A 16,300-nucleotide genomic window follows, 5' to 3' on the forward strand; every position below is an offset into this window, starting at 1 on the left:
ATTCCCTCATCATCTTTCTAGGTATTAATCTCTTCTCCGGTCATTGGTTCTCTGCTTCCATTCATCACTTTTTTTTCTTGGCACAATATGATCTTCTCCAATAATTCGGGCTGTATTGCAATCTCAAACAGCTTTTCGGTACCGGCTCCGGTTACCTTCACTTCTATTTCTATTTTCTCAAAATCTCTTATCAACTCTCCCAAAGACATTTTCATCTTGAGTCTCTCCTTTATACTAAGGGCATTAGCCACCATTTTGGCTTTCCATGGATGATAAAGAATCTCATAATCGTAATCCTTGATTAGCTCTAACCACCTCCTCTGGCGCATGTTGAGCTCTTTCTGCGTGAAAATTCACTAGAGCACTTATGGCTTGTATAAATCTCGCACATCTCTCCATACAAGTAGTGCCTCAAATCTTTAGGGCAAAACTATTGCCACGAGCCCAAGCTCATGGGTGGGGATATCGAATTTTATATTCCCTTAATTGTCTTGATGCGTACACGATTACCTTGATGTGCTGTATAAGAAGCACCTTAATTCCTTATGCAAAGCGTCACTACAGATCACAAAATCTTCTTTTCCATCCGGCAATGCCATCATAGAGGTCGTCACCAATCTTTGCTTCAGTTCTTAAAAGTTGTTCTCGCATTTCTCTGTCCATTCGAACTTCTCAGTCTTATGAGTAAGCCGCGTTAAAGGGGCTACTATCTTTACAAACTTGAACGAACCTCTGGTAGTGACCGGCCAATCCTACCTCTGGTAGTCGCCCTAACCATGGTCATCAATTCCTCAGTGGTCCTTTATTCATTCTTGTCAGGATCCTTCACGGGATCCTTCTCAGCGATAATCCCTTCTAGGATAACATCCTCAACCGCTACATCCTCAATGTGAACATCATCCGGTCCTGTGTTAGGACGCTCTATCAGATCCACAATCTGATCTCCAATAACTAATAAAACATCATTGCGTTGTTACTCCTCAAGCTCAGGGTTCGGAGTCCCGCTACCATATACGATAACGAACTACGCTCCTATCATGATATTTATAAGGGTTCCCATAAGGGTTTTAACTGTCAGTACTACATTAGGTAGCCCGACTATGAACTTGGCAAGAGTTCTTATTATCTTAATGAACTTATTATCTTAACGTCACATCATCTCTGAGGTTTATAACGCTTAGCTCTGATACCATTTCTGTAACACCCCCAAATCCGGGGTCGGGGATCCGGGTTGTCACGAGTTCCATTTCCCTTAATAACACCCAATCTTAATAAACAATCAACTACTCTGTACTGTGACCCCACAATAAACACACACACCACAAGTTATAGTCTCAGAGATGAATATCCAAAAATAACACGAGTCATTTTATTCCAAAATTATATGCCATTACACCTTAAAAGGGTTTCTGAATAAATTTACATTTCTTTGCCATTATTACAATTGATAAAGATACATAAGTCTGGTACATCAAAAGTTGAAAGCCTAGCCTATTGGTAATTCCTACCTCAGCTACAGCGACATCAACGCCTATGGGAAACTGCGGAACGTTTCCTATCCGCTCGCGAATTGGGAGCTTGGTCATGTTCATCTTGTCTATCTGATGTTGTGTGATGAAAGAAGAAAGCAAGGGTGAACAACAAGCCCACCGAAATAATACGTATAATAATTAACAATATATGAGCATTCTCATAGTACTCATGAAAGTCTGGGTCAAGAAGAAATGAACCAAGTCGCAAAATATTCAGTATATATATATACATATATACTTTTCACAATCTTTGAAATCCTCTGACATGTATAATATACACAGAGTTCCAGTTTATAACTGTATAAAAATATCGTTGCAAGGTGATCTCATATATCTAACCTTGTCTCAACGTTTTTCTGAAAATCTTTGACATGCACAAGATAATCATTTACTAGATATAAGTTTAAAAGATGAAGTTACAAGATACTCCAATATACTTATATCTTTTCCGAATACTACTTGAACTACAACCGTTCAATGTATAAATAGTTCCTCCCATAGATTAAGCTACAAGACAAAACTTGTATAGAATCAATCTTTAAAATATCATCAAAATAAAATGAAGTTACGAGATACTTCATTTGATGCAAACATCATTTTGAAAACTCGACCCTGCCAACACTCAACAATCGCCCAACCGTAGCCTTTCTATCGAAGTGCTCTGGGTAGTGTTGCAGAAATATCCAATTGGATGATGAACTCATTACGGGAGTTTGCCGCGCCAGGAAGACCACTTACGATGATCAGTCGTAGTAGTGCAACCCCACCATTTTTAATAAATTAACCATTAAGGGTTTTAAGGCGATTCTTTCACGAGTACCCTCCCAACTGCCTAATCCACTTTACATAATTGTTTTATACTCCAATTAGTCATTTAAGGGCCTTAACCAAGGTTTCAAAGTAAGACGAAGGGTAAAGGTTCGTTCGCGAAACGCCGTTACTTAAAACAGTCGTTTATCCTAAACCGTACATCGGAACCAAGCGAACCACATATCAAAACGAAGCTTGAGACACGCTCTAGCTAATCATGGCAATGTTACAGATTGGTCAGTGAGTTATCTGGTCCGAGATTCATGTACAACGGTCTAAGGAAAACGGGCATTACTAAGGCTATGTTTACGAGTTTTCCAAGTTTCTCAGTACACCAAAACCTCACCAAACAACCCACAATTATTAACACATCAAAACCTCAACTAAATAATACTATATCAGTCTTATTATCCAGATTCTTCATCTCAACCAACCACAATCAAGTTCTATTAACTATAACAAGATTCATTCACCAAATCACTCCAAATTTAAATCAACTACTAGTAATCACAGATCATGCTTCTCATTTAGAAAACCAACCATCAAACTAACTAATAATTAAAGTAAAGGCTAGGGTTTGAAGTTTATACCTTCCTTGGGAGGTGTTAAGTTGCTAGGAAGCCTTATGGAGCCTCCTACAAGCTTGATCTTTCCAAAGAAATCAAGAACACAAAGTTAGGCTTTAAAGTTTCTAAAAGTCCGATTGAAGGAACTGTAGAAAAGAGGGTCTTACCATGCTTATTTGGACGAGACTTGTGAACAAGCGTTGTAGGCCATCTCAATACCTTTCCAACGAGCTATAGAACACAACATTTGAGTGAGTATTGAAGGAGATATGACAGTTTGAAGTTGTTGTGTTTATTTTGGCCGAGAGCTTCTTCTTGCAAAGTCAACTCTTCTCTTTTTGATTTATGTTATTTGCTTGGCTGATTCTTCTTTTTGTCTTGAAATTTGTTTTAACCTTTTTACCATGGTTAATTTTGTATGGCCCAAAATCACCCAACAAACAAAACTCCTTTGTCATGCTATGCAAGCAAGCTTGTGTCATGTGATGACATCATCATCCACTACCTTTTTGATTAATCCCTTAATTACTTGGCTAATGACCGCTGATCTGTTATACGGTTCATTTATCTTTTGTTTTCGTTCGTCGTTTGAGGGATCATATCCGAGATCTTATTACTTGGGTTCCCTTAAACCTTTTTCAATATTTTATATTCCTTTTATGTTCCTCTCTTATAATCCTTGAATTTAAATCTTTTTAATCAGGTTACCTTATACTCAATTCTTTCGGTATCTGGTGGATTTTTGGGAAAAATCAAAGTGTTCGAATTTGGATTCTGACGATCTTTACATACACTTATATACCATATAGAGTACTAATAAGATCTCAGAATAACAATAAAAGAACCCCTACAAAGTGTGGCATGAAAAATTTTCTTATTCAGCATAATCAGCAAAATCACTATTCATAAGGGTTTCAAAAATTCCAAAAATTGGGGTTATTACATACTTTGCTTCTTTGATTCCGTAATCACATGTTTTTAGGGCTTTAATTGGATTTTCCCAAACTGCTAACAGTCGGTTAAAATTCCATTGCCTTGCAACCACATAGGACGCGTCTACCCGTCAGGGCGCTACCTATCTTCCCTTATTTAAGACGTATGTTTAAGTCGTTTTAACCAGAGGTCACATAGGGACAATATTCTACTAGGACACGTCTTCGTAGTGCATCTCTTGCGACAGATTCTTAGGACGCGTCCTCGAATGTTTCCAGTATCTTCTTCTTTCTTTCTCTTCTTTTTTTTTATATATGGACGCGTCCTCAATTTTTTCTTCCTTCTTTGCAGCTGGAGGACGCGTCTTCTTCATCACTTTTTCATCCATTCAAAGTACTCAACAAACGCCTTGGGATCTATTCCCCACACTTGATCTCCTTCAAACCCGACTTCCCTGAGTCTCATAAGACGAGTTCCTTCCTTAAGGAAGAAAGACGCGTCTTTGAATCTCTCAACTCAAAGACTTCTATATGGTCTGACTCCAGTTCCGATTCCATGGATCACGTCCCCATAAGCTCAAGAATTAAAAAGAAAGGACTCAAACGCAAAAGAACTCCAATTCTACATGCTAGGGCCGCCATCGAAGATTGGACGGATGATGAGATTATACCCACCACAAGCCAACAACCCCAACGCACGACTGTTTCAGACGATGACACATCCCCATCTCAGGACGCGTCAGCTTCACAGGGCGCGTCCCCTTCTCAGGACGCGTCTCCTCTCAGCATAAGTGAGTTTGAAAAAAGAAGTCTCGATCCTGAAAAGTATCCTGTGTCTCCTCAAAAATCCGACTCACCCCTCGAACACTGGGAACCCTCGGATGTCGAAGTGGATTGTGACTGGACCAAGCTTGATATTTTAACTGAGGTAGAGAAAAATGCTAGGAGGAAGAAAGAAGGCAAGCTAGCATGTGTAGCCCTCGACTCCACCGCAACAAACTTGGAGATCCAGTGGCACATAAAATATTATGACATGGAGGGCATCTGGGCGCGCCCTCTTCGGATCATGAGGCCACACATCTTCAACATTGGGAACCAAAGGATCCCTAGAATGGTGCTCACACCAAAATTGATTTCCCTAGGCGTGGGCGCGCCCTTGCACCCATACATTAAAAAGATCTTGAAGTGGTATGACGTTGCCCCGATTCAATTGTCTCCAAACTCGTACAAACTAGCTTGGGCTTTGTACATGATGTACCACAATCTCGAACTGGGCGCGCCCTCCATGAAGGAATTCAACTTTTTTTATAGCATAAGAAAATCAATTCCTGGTTATCATTTCTTTGTAGTCAACAAGTGGCTGAATAACAAGGGATTCAATGAAGGAAAGATCAGCCACGAGAGGGATTGGAAGGAACCTTTCTTCTACGTCTATGACGTCAAGAGATCCCGAGTTCGTTTCAACATAGAACCAAGTAAGTGATTCCCAAAACATGTCCTCATATGCTTGACGCGTCTTTTACCATGGACACGTCCTTCTTTTTCAACAAAATTTTTTCTTTTCCTTTAGCAGGTTATTATTATTATTTTTTATCTCTAGACAAAAGAGTTCAAAAGGAATTATCAGGGAAAAGAAAAAAGAGAGCAGATAAAGTTCTTCAGTATGCAGAGAAGCACTTCAACCTCAAGGATATGATCACGGAAGATAAACTCAAATTGGTGGGCGCGTTATCTGCCCGGATTGGCTCTATCTGCAAGTTTCATGAATTTCATAATGGCAAACCTGTTCTCACAGCCTCAGAAAAAACCAGGGGCCTCAACGCCGCAGAAGTGGTCGAGATTGACATTAGTAAGTAATTCGACTTAGAACAAGGTAAGTTTATATGAGAGAGGACGCGTCATACTTTTTGGACGCGTCCAAAGCTACAGAATTAGCTTCTCATTATAAAAATATCAATTTACCTAAATCCGTAGGGTGCGTCATGACTCTTTGACGCGTCATGCTAACATTTGTCTTTCCTTTTGTACCCAAAACTTAATAAGTTTTACGGGTGTTTCCTGCACACATATCTCTATTTTGGGCGCGTCTTACTCTCAGGGCGCGTCTTGTTTCATTCATTTGGGACTTGCACTATATTCCCGTGACTTATACTTCTCCCATAACTCATGTTATAGCCAATATGTCCTTAAGTAGGGCGCGTAATATACTTAGGACGTGTCATCCTTTCCTTACTTGACACATACACGCATTATTCATGTCTCATATACTTTCCCTGACATATCTTCATGCATTTACATATTTTTACATATGTTTTATTTGACATCTTTTCATGCACTTACATGTCTTTAACTGCATGCATGTAAAATCTTTATATTATAATATGGGTGTGTCCTCTTATCTGGACGCGTCTTCTTTATTCAACTGACACCTTTCCATGTTTATATCACAGATATGGCCTCTCTTCCAAAAGGATTTGCTATTGGAGGTTCCAAAAAGCTAAGGGCCAGAAAACAGGCCCCTGTAAAGTCTGATCCAAAGGTCAAAGACCCCACTCCTGCTGTAACTCCTTCTCCTCCACCAAAAATAATTGACACTACTGTGCTTGACATCCCTGAGAAGGAGGAGGACATGCCCTCAAAACGTCAGAAAGTAGTGCCAGATGATCAATCTTTTGTGCTTCGATATCTAGGCGCGTCCTCAGCCGGCGACTTCACTGAAGACGAAGTTAGAGGCTGGACTTTCAGGACAGAGAAACAGACAGTGGAGGCTATGGTGAGGGCTACAGCTGAGCTTCACTTGCACGCCAGGCAGAATGCTAATATGTCTGCAAGGCTCAAGGCGCGTCTTGCTGCCACCGACACTGCAAACAGCCAAGCTGAAGATAAGATAAAATCTCTGGAAAAGTACATTAATCTGCTTGTCCAAGAAAAGGATGCTGAGATCAAATGCCTGGAGGAGGAGAAGACGCGTCTTGAGGGGGAGAAAGCCGTGTTGGAAGGTAGTGTTTCCTCTATAGAGAAAATAATAGAGAGTGTTATCACTCTGAATTCTGCCATGCAGCTGGAGCTTGGCACTCTAAACGATGACAGACTGCATGGGTGGAGAGAGGAGAAAAAACTAATTTATCAGGATGGCTTCGCAGCTGGGTTTGAAGAGTGGTGCTCTGGGTTTATTGTAAATGACCCAGAGTATACTTTTTCGAAGTTCGATGCAGACACCCAGATATGGGTCAACGATTTCAGAGTTAGGGCTGTAGATTCTATCAAAAGTAAGAGAATTTTCTTGGGCTTGGAGGAAGAGGACGCGTCCCCTGCTCCTACTCCGCTTCAGACTCAAACTCCTCCTACAGACAACCAAGACAAGCCTCAGGATGCGCCTCCTGCCTAGGACGCGTCTTATGTTTATTTATGGAGTTTTTACCTGAACTATTTAAGGGTGCGGGCCCCTTGAAGCCTTGCAAATTGTAATGATTATTTTTGAACTCCTTTTGCCTGCACGTTTTCATGACATTTCTCTTTAATTTGCCTCTGCATATCTTTATCAACTCTGCTTTGTCATAAAGATGAGCGCGTCCTATGGAGGACGCGTCGCCTTTTAAACATTGTTGTTGTCTCTACTATCACACATCAAGTAGGTGTTATTAATGGGCGCGTCTTTTCTATTTGGATGCGTCCTTTCTATTTGGACGCGTCTGTGTAGAATTGTATGGATATTGTATGATATCATGCTGCACTTGGGCACTTAGATAAGATACAGAGCGTTGAGGGAGCGTCCTCAGCAAGGACGCGTCTTCCCTTTAATTATGTTTTGTAAAAATTGAAGAAACATAAAACTGTTGGAGCATCAATCAAGATAACTTGGGCGCGTCCTTGGAAATAGTGCACGTCTCAGTTCCAATTTCACTTGAATTTTATTTGAAATAGGACTATCACTCAAGGCGCGCCCTATGGCTTGGACGCGTTATGCAACCAATCAAATTTAACAAGCAAATAACTTTTGAAAAATTTTAAAGTTTTCATTAATAATGCGCTCTAGTGTCAAAACTGCACCAGTCCCACGGCTACTATGCTCTGTGGGGAAATTATTTCAAAAAAATGACCCTTCAACTAGTTCCAAGGTAAGTAGTACATGCACTACCCCCTAGGCTAGGAGGAATTTATTTAATTCTAGTTTATAGTCCGGGCATAGCCCTAAGTAAAAAGATATGTAAGGGGCCAAAGTCGCGCCTTACTGATAATATTTCCGGAGATGTTCCGCGTTCCAAGCTCGCGGTTTCAGCTTCCCTTCCATATCCTCAAGGTGATAAGTCCATTTCTAAATGATGGATTTTATCTTGTATGGCCCTTCCCAATTATCTCCAAATACTCCATGCTGGGGATTCTTCGTGTTCGGCATCACCTTCCTCAGCACCAAATCCCCTACCTTCAGCAACTGTCCCTTTACCTTCTTATTATAATACCTTGTGGCACGTTGCTGATACGCCGCGAACCTCAGCTGAGAATTTTCCCTTATTTCTTCCAAGAGATCCAAATAAAGCCTTTGACTAACCTCTGCATCTTCTTCCGTGTAACAATCTCTGCGAAGCGATCCCGATACAAATTCCACGGGAACCATAGCTTCATAGCCGTAAGTCAGCATAAATGGAGTTTCTTCCGTAGTAGATCGTGGAGTAGTGTTGTAGGACCACATCACTTTTGGGAGTTCTTCAGGCCAATTCCCTTTGCACTCTTCCAGCTTTGCTTTGAGGGTATGCTTTATTATTTTATTCACAGCTTCTGTCTGCCCATTGCTTTAAGGATGATAAACCGCTGCAAACTCCTTCTTAATTTTCAATTCCTCACATAGTTGTCGCAACTCCTTGCTGTCAAATTGCTTTCCGTTGTCAGATACAAGCTTGTAAGGGATGCCAAACCTGCACACGATGGAGTTGGAAACAAAATCTCTGATTTTCTTTGCGGTGATAGTAGCCAATGGCATAGCTTCCGCCCATTTAGTAAAGTAATCAACCGCAACCACTGCATCTTTGACGTCCCTTTTAGCTTTAGGTAATTATCCGATAAGATCAATTCCCCACATGGCGAACGGCCACGGGCTTATCATAGGCGTCAAGAGCGTCACCGGCATAGACGAGTAGTTTGCAAAGCGCTGGCAGCGATCGCATGCCCTGACAAAATTTGTAGCATCCTCTTTCATTGTAGGCCAATAGTACCCTTGGCACAAAACTTTCATGGCCAACGAGCTACCCCCCGAGTGATTGCCACAGATTCCCTCATGTACTTCCCTTAAGATGTAATTTCCTTCTTTTTTGTCAACACATCTAAGCAGCGGTTGATTGAACCCTCTCCTGTACAGAACTTCGTCGTACATCACATACCTTGCAGCCTGATAACGGAGTCTACGAGCCTTAAACTTATCCTCGGGGAGTGTTCCCTTGTGAATGTAGGCCAGAATGGGCGTTATCCATATTTCCTAGGGAGCCTCATCCACTTGCATAATTTCTATCTCTGGGATACTAGGAATCTCCTGGATTTCAAGGGGTATGGATCCTAACAACACAGCCTCTTGTTGCGACCCCATTTTTACTAGAGCATCCACATTACTGTTCTTCTCCCGCGGTACACATTCCAACCTAACTTCTTTGAACATTCCAATAAGGCGCTGTGTGCATCTCAAGTATAATTCTGTTCATGGACCTCGCGCTTGAAATCCCCCGTTCACCTGATTCTCCACCAGCTCTGAGTCACTCCTCGCAATTAGGTTTCACACTCCCATTTCCAAAGCGATCTTTAGGCCATTAATCAACGCTTCATACTCCACATCATTGTTTGTTACATAAAACTTAAAATGAATTACGCTCATCAGATGATGGCCTTCTGGAGACACGAGTACTATACCTGCACCTGCTCCTCCATTGTTAACTGCCCCGTCCACATGCAAGATCCACCAGGGATGTGGAAATTCCTCCAATGACTTCTTAACGTGAGGTGGATGTAGCATAATTAAAGCTTTATCGTCAACTGCGGAGTCAAATTCCAACAAGAAATCAGCTAAGGCTTGTCCTTTAATTGCTGTCCGAGGCATATATTCTAAATCAAACTGTCCCAACTCTATAGCCTACTTCAGCATTCTCCCTGATGACTCTGGTTTGTGAAGGACTTGCCGTAGCAGGTATGCCGTACGAACTTCAACTCTATGGGCCTGGAAATATGGCCGTAATTTTCTTGATGCAAGAACCAGAGCATAAACCAGCTTCTCCATGCTTGTGTAGCGAGTTTCAGTGTCGTGCAACCGCTTGCTCACATAATACACTGGTGACTGCTGCCCATCTTCTTCTCTTAACGGAACTGCGCTGATTGAATACTCAGACACTGTGAGGTACAGTATTAGAGATTCCTCATCCAATGGTTTTGATAACATGGGAGGAGTCCACAGTTGTTCCTTGATCTTTCTAAAGGCCTCTTCATATTCTGGTGTCCATATGAAATCCTTCCCCGCCAGCTTAATGGCTTTGAAGAATTCCTTGCATCTGTCGGATGACTTGGAAACAAATCGATTTAACGCGGAAATCCTCCCAGTTAAGCTATGCACCTGCTTTACATTGGTGGGTGACTTCATATCCAACAATGCCTTGATCTTTGCGGGGTTGGCCTCAATTCCCCTATGGTTGACGATGAACCCGAGAAACTTGCCCGACTCCACGCCGAACACACACTTTTGTGGGTTTAACTTCATGCGAAACCTCCTTAGAATGTTAAACATTTCCATCAGGTGCTTGATATGGTCATTCACCTCCTTGGACTTTAACAGCATATCATCCACATACACCTCCATGGTTCTCCCAATTTGGTTCTTGAACATCATGTTTACTAACCGCTGGTAGGTTGCGCCAGCGTTAATCAAACCAAACGATATTCCTATGTAAGAGTATAACCCCCTGTCAGTGATGAAGGATGAATGTTCTTGATCGGGACCGTACATCGGAATTTAATTGTAACCAGAATATGCATCCATAAAACTCAACAAAGCATGCCCTGCTATCGCGTCAACCAACTGATCAATTCGTGGGAGCGGGAAGCTATCCTTTGGACAGGCCTTATTGAGATCTGTAAAATCCACACATGTCCTCCACTTCCCGTTCGGCTTTTTCACAAGCACTGGATTTGCAAGCCATTCGGGGTAGAAGGATTCTTTGATTAGCCCCACCTCCAACAACCGGTCTACTTCTTCTTTTAATGCTATTACCCTTTCCCCGCTCACCGGGCGGCATTTTTGATGTATGCCCGTACAATTTGAGAAGATATTCAACCGGTGACACATTACTTCTGGGTCGATTCCCACCATGTCTGAATGACTCCATGCGAAGACATCAAGATTTTCCATTAAGAAGCGGGTAAGACTTCCCCTCATTTCATCATCTAACTGGGATCCCACTTTCAAAACCTTGTTCGGACCATCTTTGTCAACCGGAATAGATATTGTGTCTTCGGCCGGTCCCGTCTTTTCGGCGGGCATAGGGATCCTAGGATCCAAATCGAAATCAAAGTCTCGGGGGTCCTCGACTTCCACTCTTGCATCTAAGGGCGCGTCCCCAAGAGTGGGAGCATCTACCTCAGGACAAGGCATGGTTTTGTGCAACGCAGGTGAAGAGGGCGCGTCCTCATTTGTTGGAGCATCAACCTCAATTCCATTTTTACTATTCAAGGGTGCGTCCTCTTTTTGAGGAGTATCCACCTTGAAGTTATTTTCGAGACCTTGCAAAATCTCACTTCTTCCTTTCAATTTTTCCCCGTTAACCTCCTTCTGCATGATCTCCTCTACATGGTTCACCACAACTTCTTCCACGCTACGGATCTTCGAAATATTCCCCAACGTCAAAACAGAGTTCCCGGTGATATGGGTTTCTTCCTCCTCGGGGCCTTCTACGAGATAGTGGGCATGAACCTCTCCACTTGGTTTTGTATGGATGTCCACCGCACCCTCAAATGGAAGACCCTTTCCCTCATACCTTCTCCTACGGAATTCCTTAACGGCCTTGTGATAGCATTCGCGTGACTCGTACTGCGACCCTCTCAGACTGCCTACTCTGTTAGGTGTCGAGAACAAAAATCATCAAGTGATGTATCGAGGTTATCACCCTGAACACCCGTAACCACGGTCTTCCCACTAACACGTTGTGAGCGGAATTCTGATCCAACACTTTGAAATCTATCATTTGAGTGATAGACAAAGCTCCTTCCCCAAGTGTAACGGGAAGCCTAACTGAGCCCGTAACCCTTACTGCTTCTCCAGTAAAGCCATAGACGTGTGCATCTTCAAAATACATGTCGCTGTCCGGGAAACCCAATTTTTTGTATGTGCTGTAATACAGGATGTTCGCAGAGCTCCCGTTATCCAAGAAGACCCCATGCACGTTCATTGCTCCAATAAGCATAGTTATTACCAGCGCATCATTGTGGGGATGATGTACCCATCTTGACTCTCTCTCCCTGAACGTAATATCAGCTGACTCCCCTTTGAATATTTTTGGAGGTCTATCTTTCAAACTATGAATGTTGGTGAGCGGCGGATGCCGTGCTTCTCTCACATTTCTTTCCAATGCTCGATTACTATCACCAACAAAAGGGTGTCCTCCAAAAATTACCCTGATACTACCAGCCCTCTGAAACTTAACTTCCACTATTTTTTCAACATCTTCCACCCGCGGGGGCTGTCTTTCATCCTTACCCTTGTCATCGCTTCCCCTGCGTCATTTCACCTTGTCAATCCATTCTCCCAGGTACCCAGCCTTGATCAATTCCTCAATTTCATCTTTTAGGTGACGAAACTCGTGGGTGACATGGCCGGTAGACTCATGGTAATCAAAATACTTCTTCTTGTCTCTACTCTGCCATGAAGTTAGACGGTCTGGTTTCTTGAAAATTCCTCTAACCTTATTTACCTCGAAGATATGATCAATGGATGCTGCCAGTGGGGTATAATTACTGACCCTTCTCTCATAGTTCGATGGCGGACTCCATTCTCTCTGCGTGTTCATGGTGTTCACCCTATTAGGGCTTCTGGCATTCCACCGATAATCTGGGCTCAAGGATCTATCTCTTCTCTTGGCTCGCCCCTTGGAGTTATGGGTGTTGTCATTCTTTTTTGTTTCCGCAAGCGACTGCTCAATCGCTTTATATGATTCCGCCTGCGCAAGCACGTCACCTAACGACACAGGGTCTTTCCCTTGCAGGTGCTTCCAGAAATCTGTTCCCACACGCAGTCCAGCTATAAGAAGTATTTTCAGCGTTTCATCAGTTGCGCCCCTTACCAAAGTGGATTCTGCATTGAACCTTTTGAAGTATGAGGTCAAACTTTCTCCTTCCTTCTGTTTCACATTAGCCAGTGTGGTAACTGGTGGTGTGTACTTCACTGCAGCTTGGAATTGAGTTAAAAACAACATTTTCATCTGTTCCCAGGATGTGATCACACCTGGACCAAGTTTCTGGAACCACTGTTGAGCGCCTTCTCTAAAAGTGGCCGACAGGAGATGGCATCGAGCCAAATCAGGTCCTTGATATACATCCATCTCAATGTTGAAACGCCCCAAGAATTCCACAGGGTCAGAGTTCCCATAAAAATGCAAGTCATTGGTTGTGTTCCTGTATCCTGCCGGCAGTTGCGCCTCCCTCACAACAGCAGCAAAAGGAGAAGGAGCTTGTGCAGTTGCCGATACTCTTCCTCCTTCAAGATGGTTGAGCAACCTCTTGAGATCGTTCACATTAAACGTCCCTACTCCGGGAATGGTTTGAACATTAGGCTGTTGGGGTTGCTCCGTGACTTGTTGTGGTTCCCCTTGATTACCCCCGGGTGTAGCGGTGGATCTCGCCGCCCCTCGCCCTGAGGCTGCGGCTGTGGTATGTTACCATCTCGATTTTGAATGTTTTCCCGCACGCGAGGTTCCTCTTGACCGCGTTACGGAATTTCATCATTATTTTGCACTCTTACCCGAATTCGCCCGCCGTCCTGGTCATGAGGACGCGCCCTGGGCCAATTACCCGTAGCACTGTGGAAAGCTACGGGAATAACGACAGGAGCTTCTTCAATGGAGGGTGCGCCATCTCTCCTACCATTGTAGGGTGTTCTTCCATATTAGTATCCAATCCTTCCTCGTCCATTCCTCTGATATCCATAGTAGTAATTCCCAGGCCTTCCTCGCGGAGGGGCACGCTCGTGCTCGCGGTGCCGCACCCTATCATCCCTTTGGAATGTAGGGGGCACATGCGTTGTATCACGGGGCCTCGCTTCTCCAGCGTTTCCTTCCTTTTATCATTCTACCAGCAGCATCCTCAAATCGTCATCCTCCAACCTTATGCTAAACCTTCTTTTTAGGGTTGAGAAATCCCTTCCTTCCTCATCTTGATTCTGAGTGTTCTCCGCACGACGATGCTCGTCCATCGTACGTCCAGACCTATGTGGGTGTGGCACCACCTGGTTACCAAGGCGAGGCCTTTCCCTACCATCAGTATCCTCATCGACAAGCTCCACAATAGGTTCTACATCATCAGAATATTCTAAGCGCCGCGGAGTGATTCGCGGGTTCCCTCCGCTACCCTGGGTATCTCCTTCAACGACTGGCGCTTTCCCCACGGCGTGGCCGTGACGGGGAAAATGACGACCTCTCCTCGTTCTCCGACGCTCCACCATATTTAGTATTAAGTGAAAACTATTAAGAGTATCCCCCATGCGGTACAATTCTTCCAAGATATCAGCGTTGCTGATAAGAACCGGGGGTGTCCAGCTCACATCCGGAGCTCTCGGTGGATCTGCGATGTTTCTGGGAACGTAGGGTTCATGGCGGGCGTAGCCCCCCGCCTTCTCCTTCAGATCTGCTATCACTTCCATCATAAGAACTTCCATCACGATTGCAAGACATCTTTTCCTCCTAAGATTATGATCTTAATTAGCAGCCCCTCCTTCTAGTGCCAATTTGTTGACGGAAGAATCTGGTAACAATAAAGATTGAGGTTTCTCGCCGGAATTAAGATCTATGACGGTGGTTCTTAGCCGGAAAATCAAGCGGTGTGTGGTGGTTTGTGGTTGTTTTAGGCTGAGATTGATCAGAGTAAGCGGTGGCTCTCTTATCAGCTCTAAACTTCTTACCCTTTCAATGTGCCTACGTACCCTTTATATAGGGATCAAGCCTGACGTAGTTCTTGTGGAACAAGAAATCTAATAGGCTTAGACTTTTTATTCCTAGGCCCGGTAGAAGCCCATCCAAAGTCCATCTTCCGCTAGCTTTAGGAATGTCCAATTTTGAGGCCCAACCGCAAAGGCCCAAGGCTCGTCCGTAATCGCAGGACTTTACGGATAATGCATCTCCCTGCGCAAGGATAACACTCCGCTACAGCTATTTCCCTTGATTTACGGATGCATGTATAGCCACGGTTCACCCCAAGTGCCGGACGCATCCCTGTCCCCCGAATGAGGATAACCCACCAGATAACAGGACAGGTGATCCCAAGCTCTTGGGCGCAAAGTGCAGGATGACTCCAAAGTTCTCCAACGAGGACACCCGTTGAATACAAGAACAGAGTTCCCAAAGCACACACCAACGTTAACCCCGCATCCCCAACGATGACACCCGCTGAATACAGGAGAAGACCTTCAATCATCAGGCATACCCCTGGAGGCCTTCAAGCTTTTCACGGACATCCCCCTCCTTGACCGTCTCAAGGAGGGAATTCTTTAAAGAGTACCTGCAACAAATACATTAGTAAAAATAATCTCCACTGCCCCCCTCCATGCAAGCTTTATCCTAAAATCACCATTGAGAATACATAGACCAGGCACTGGATGCGTCCTAAGATCCTGGGTGCGTCCTCTCATTCATGAAACATGCATAGCCTCCTCAAAACCCCTGGTGCACAACATTCCACTACATAAGGCGCGTCCTAAGCAAGACAGACGCGTCCTCCAGCTATTATTGCTGCAAGACCATGTTTGCCAAATGCCTTCACCAAGGTTGATGCGTCCACGTCTCTTGGGCGCGTCCATCCCAAGCAATGCACACCCATACTTCACCATCATCTGCCCATAAAACATCTTTTAACATGTAGACGCGTCCCAATTACATGGACGCGTCCTAACCTTCCACAATGTAATACCGGTCTTGACTGTACTTAACCCGCGTTTGACCCGAGTCACTCCAATGCCAAATTTTACATATCACAGTAGACATTACGATTAGTTTTATTCGGAAACAAGCAAACACTAGGGCTTGGTTTGGTTCAATATAACTCAGCTAAGGAACTTTAAATATCTGGTAACTTAAATGAGTTAGAGTTTGGTTAGATAACTTTTAAATATAGTAACCTAGTTACATAGCACTAGGAGTTACATAATACAATTCCTTAATTTACTTTTTTTTTAATTTTTTATTTATAATTATAAATTCTCTATTTTTATTGAAGGAATTCTTTT

General features: G+C 43.5%; 2 protein-coding genes across 2 annotated transcripts; both read right to left on the reverse strand.

Annotated features, from left to right (window-relative positions):
* Nucleotides 1-8,155: 8,155 nt before the first annotated feature.
* Nucleotides 8,156-8,530, reverse strand: LOC141685412 (uncharacterized). The gene has a single exon (XM_074490514.1). The coding sequence runs from the start codon at nucleotides 8,528-8,530 to the stop codon at nucleotides 8,156-8,158; it is 375 nt and encodes a 124-aa protein (XP_074346615.1).
* A 1,425-nt stretch (nucleotides 8,531-9,955) lies between these two features.
* On the reverse strand, nucleotides 9,956-14,100 carry LOC141685413 (uncharacterized). The gene is made up of 5 exons (XM_074490517.1): nucleotides 13,948-14,100; nucleotides 12,709-13,583; nucleotides 12,010-12,582; nucleotides 11,450-11,924; nucleotides 9,956-10,714 (listed from the first exon to the last, which is right to left on the reverse strand). Exons 1-5 carry the CDS (start codon nucleotides 14,098-14,100, stop codon nucleotides 9,956-9,958), a joined length of 2,835 nt encoding a protein of 944 aa, XP_074346618.1.
* Between the last annotated feature and the right edge of the window lie 2,200 nt (nucleotides 14,101-16,300).

Source organism: Apium graveolens, chromosome 9 (assembly GCF_009905375.1).
Source record: "Apium graveolens cultivar Ventura chromosome 9, ASM990537v1, whole genome shotgun sequence".
Lineage (NCBI taxonomy): Eukaryota > Viridiplantae > Streptophyta > Magnoliopsida > Apiales > Apiaceae > Apium > Apium graveolens.

What these genes read in the sequence shown, in the direction of transcription:
- LOC141685412 (XM_074490514.1), bottom strand. Translation starts at nt 8,530, where the DNA reads ATGTGGTCCTACAACACTACTCCACGATCTACTACGGAAGAAACTCCA.
- LOC141685413 (XM_074490517.1), bottom strand. Translation starts at nt 14,100, where the DNA reads ATGTGCCCCCTACATTCCAAAGGGATGATAGGGTGCGGCACCGCGAGC. An exon ending in CAGAATTCCGCTCACAACGT is followed by an intron (nt 11,925 to 12,009) that starts GTTAGTGGGAAG and finishes GACACCTAACAG; the next exon opens with AGTAGGCAGTCTGAGAGGGT. An exon ending in AAACCATGCCTTGTCCTGAG is followed by an intron (nt 10,715 to 11,449) that starts GTAGATGCTCCC and finishes GCAACCTACCAG; the next exon opens with CGGTTAGTAAACATGATGTT.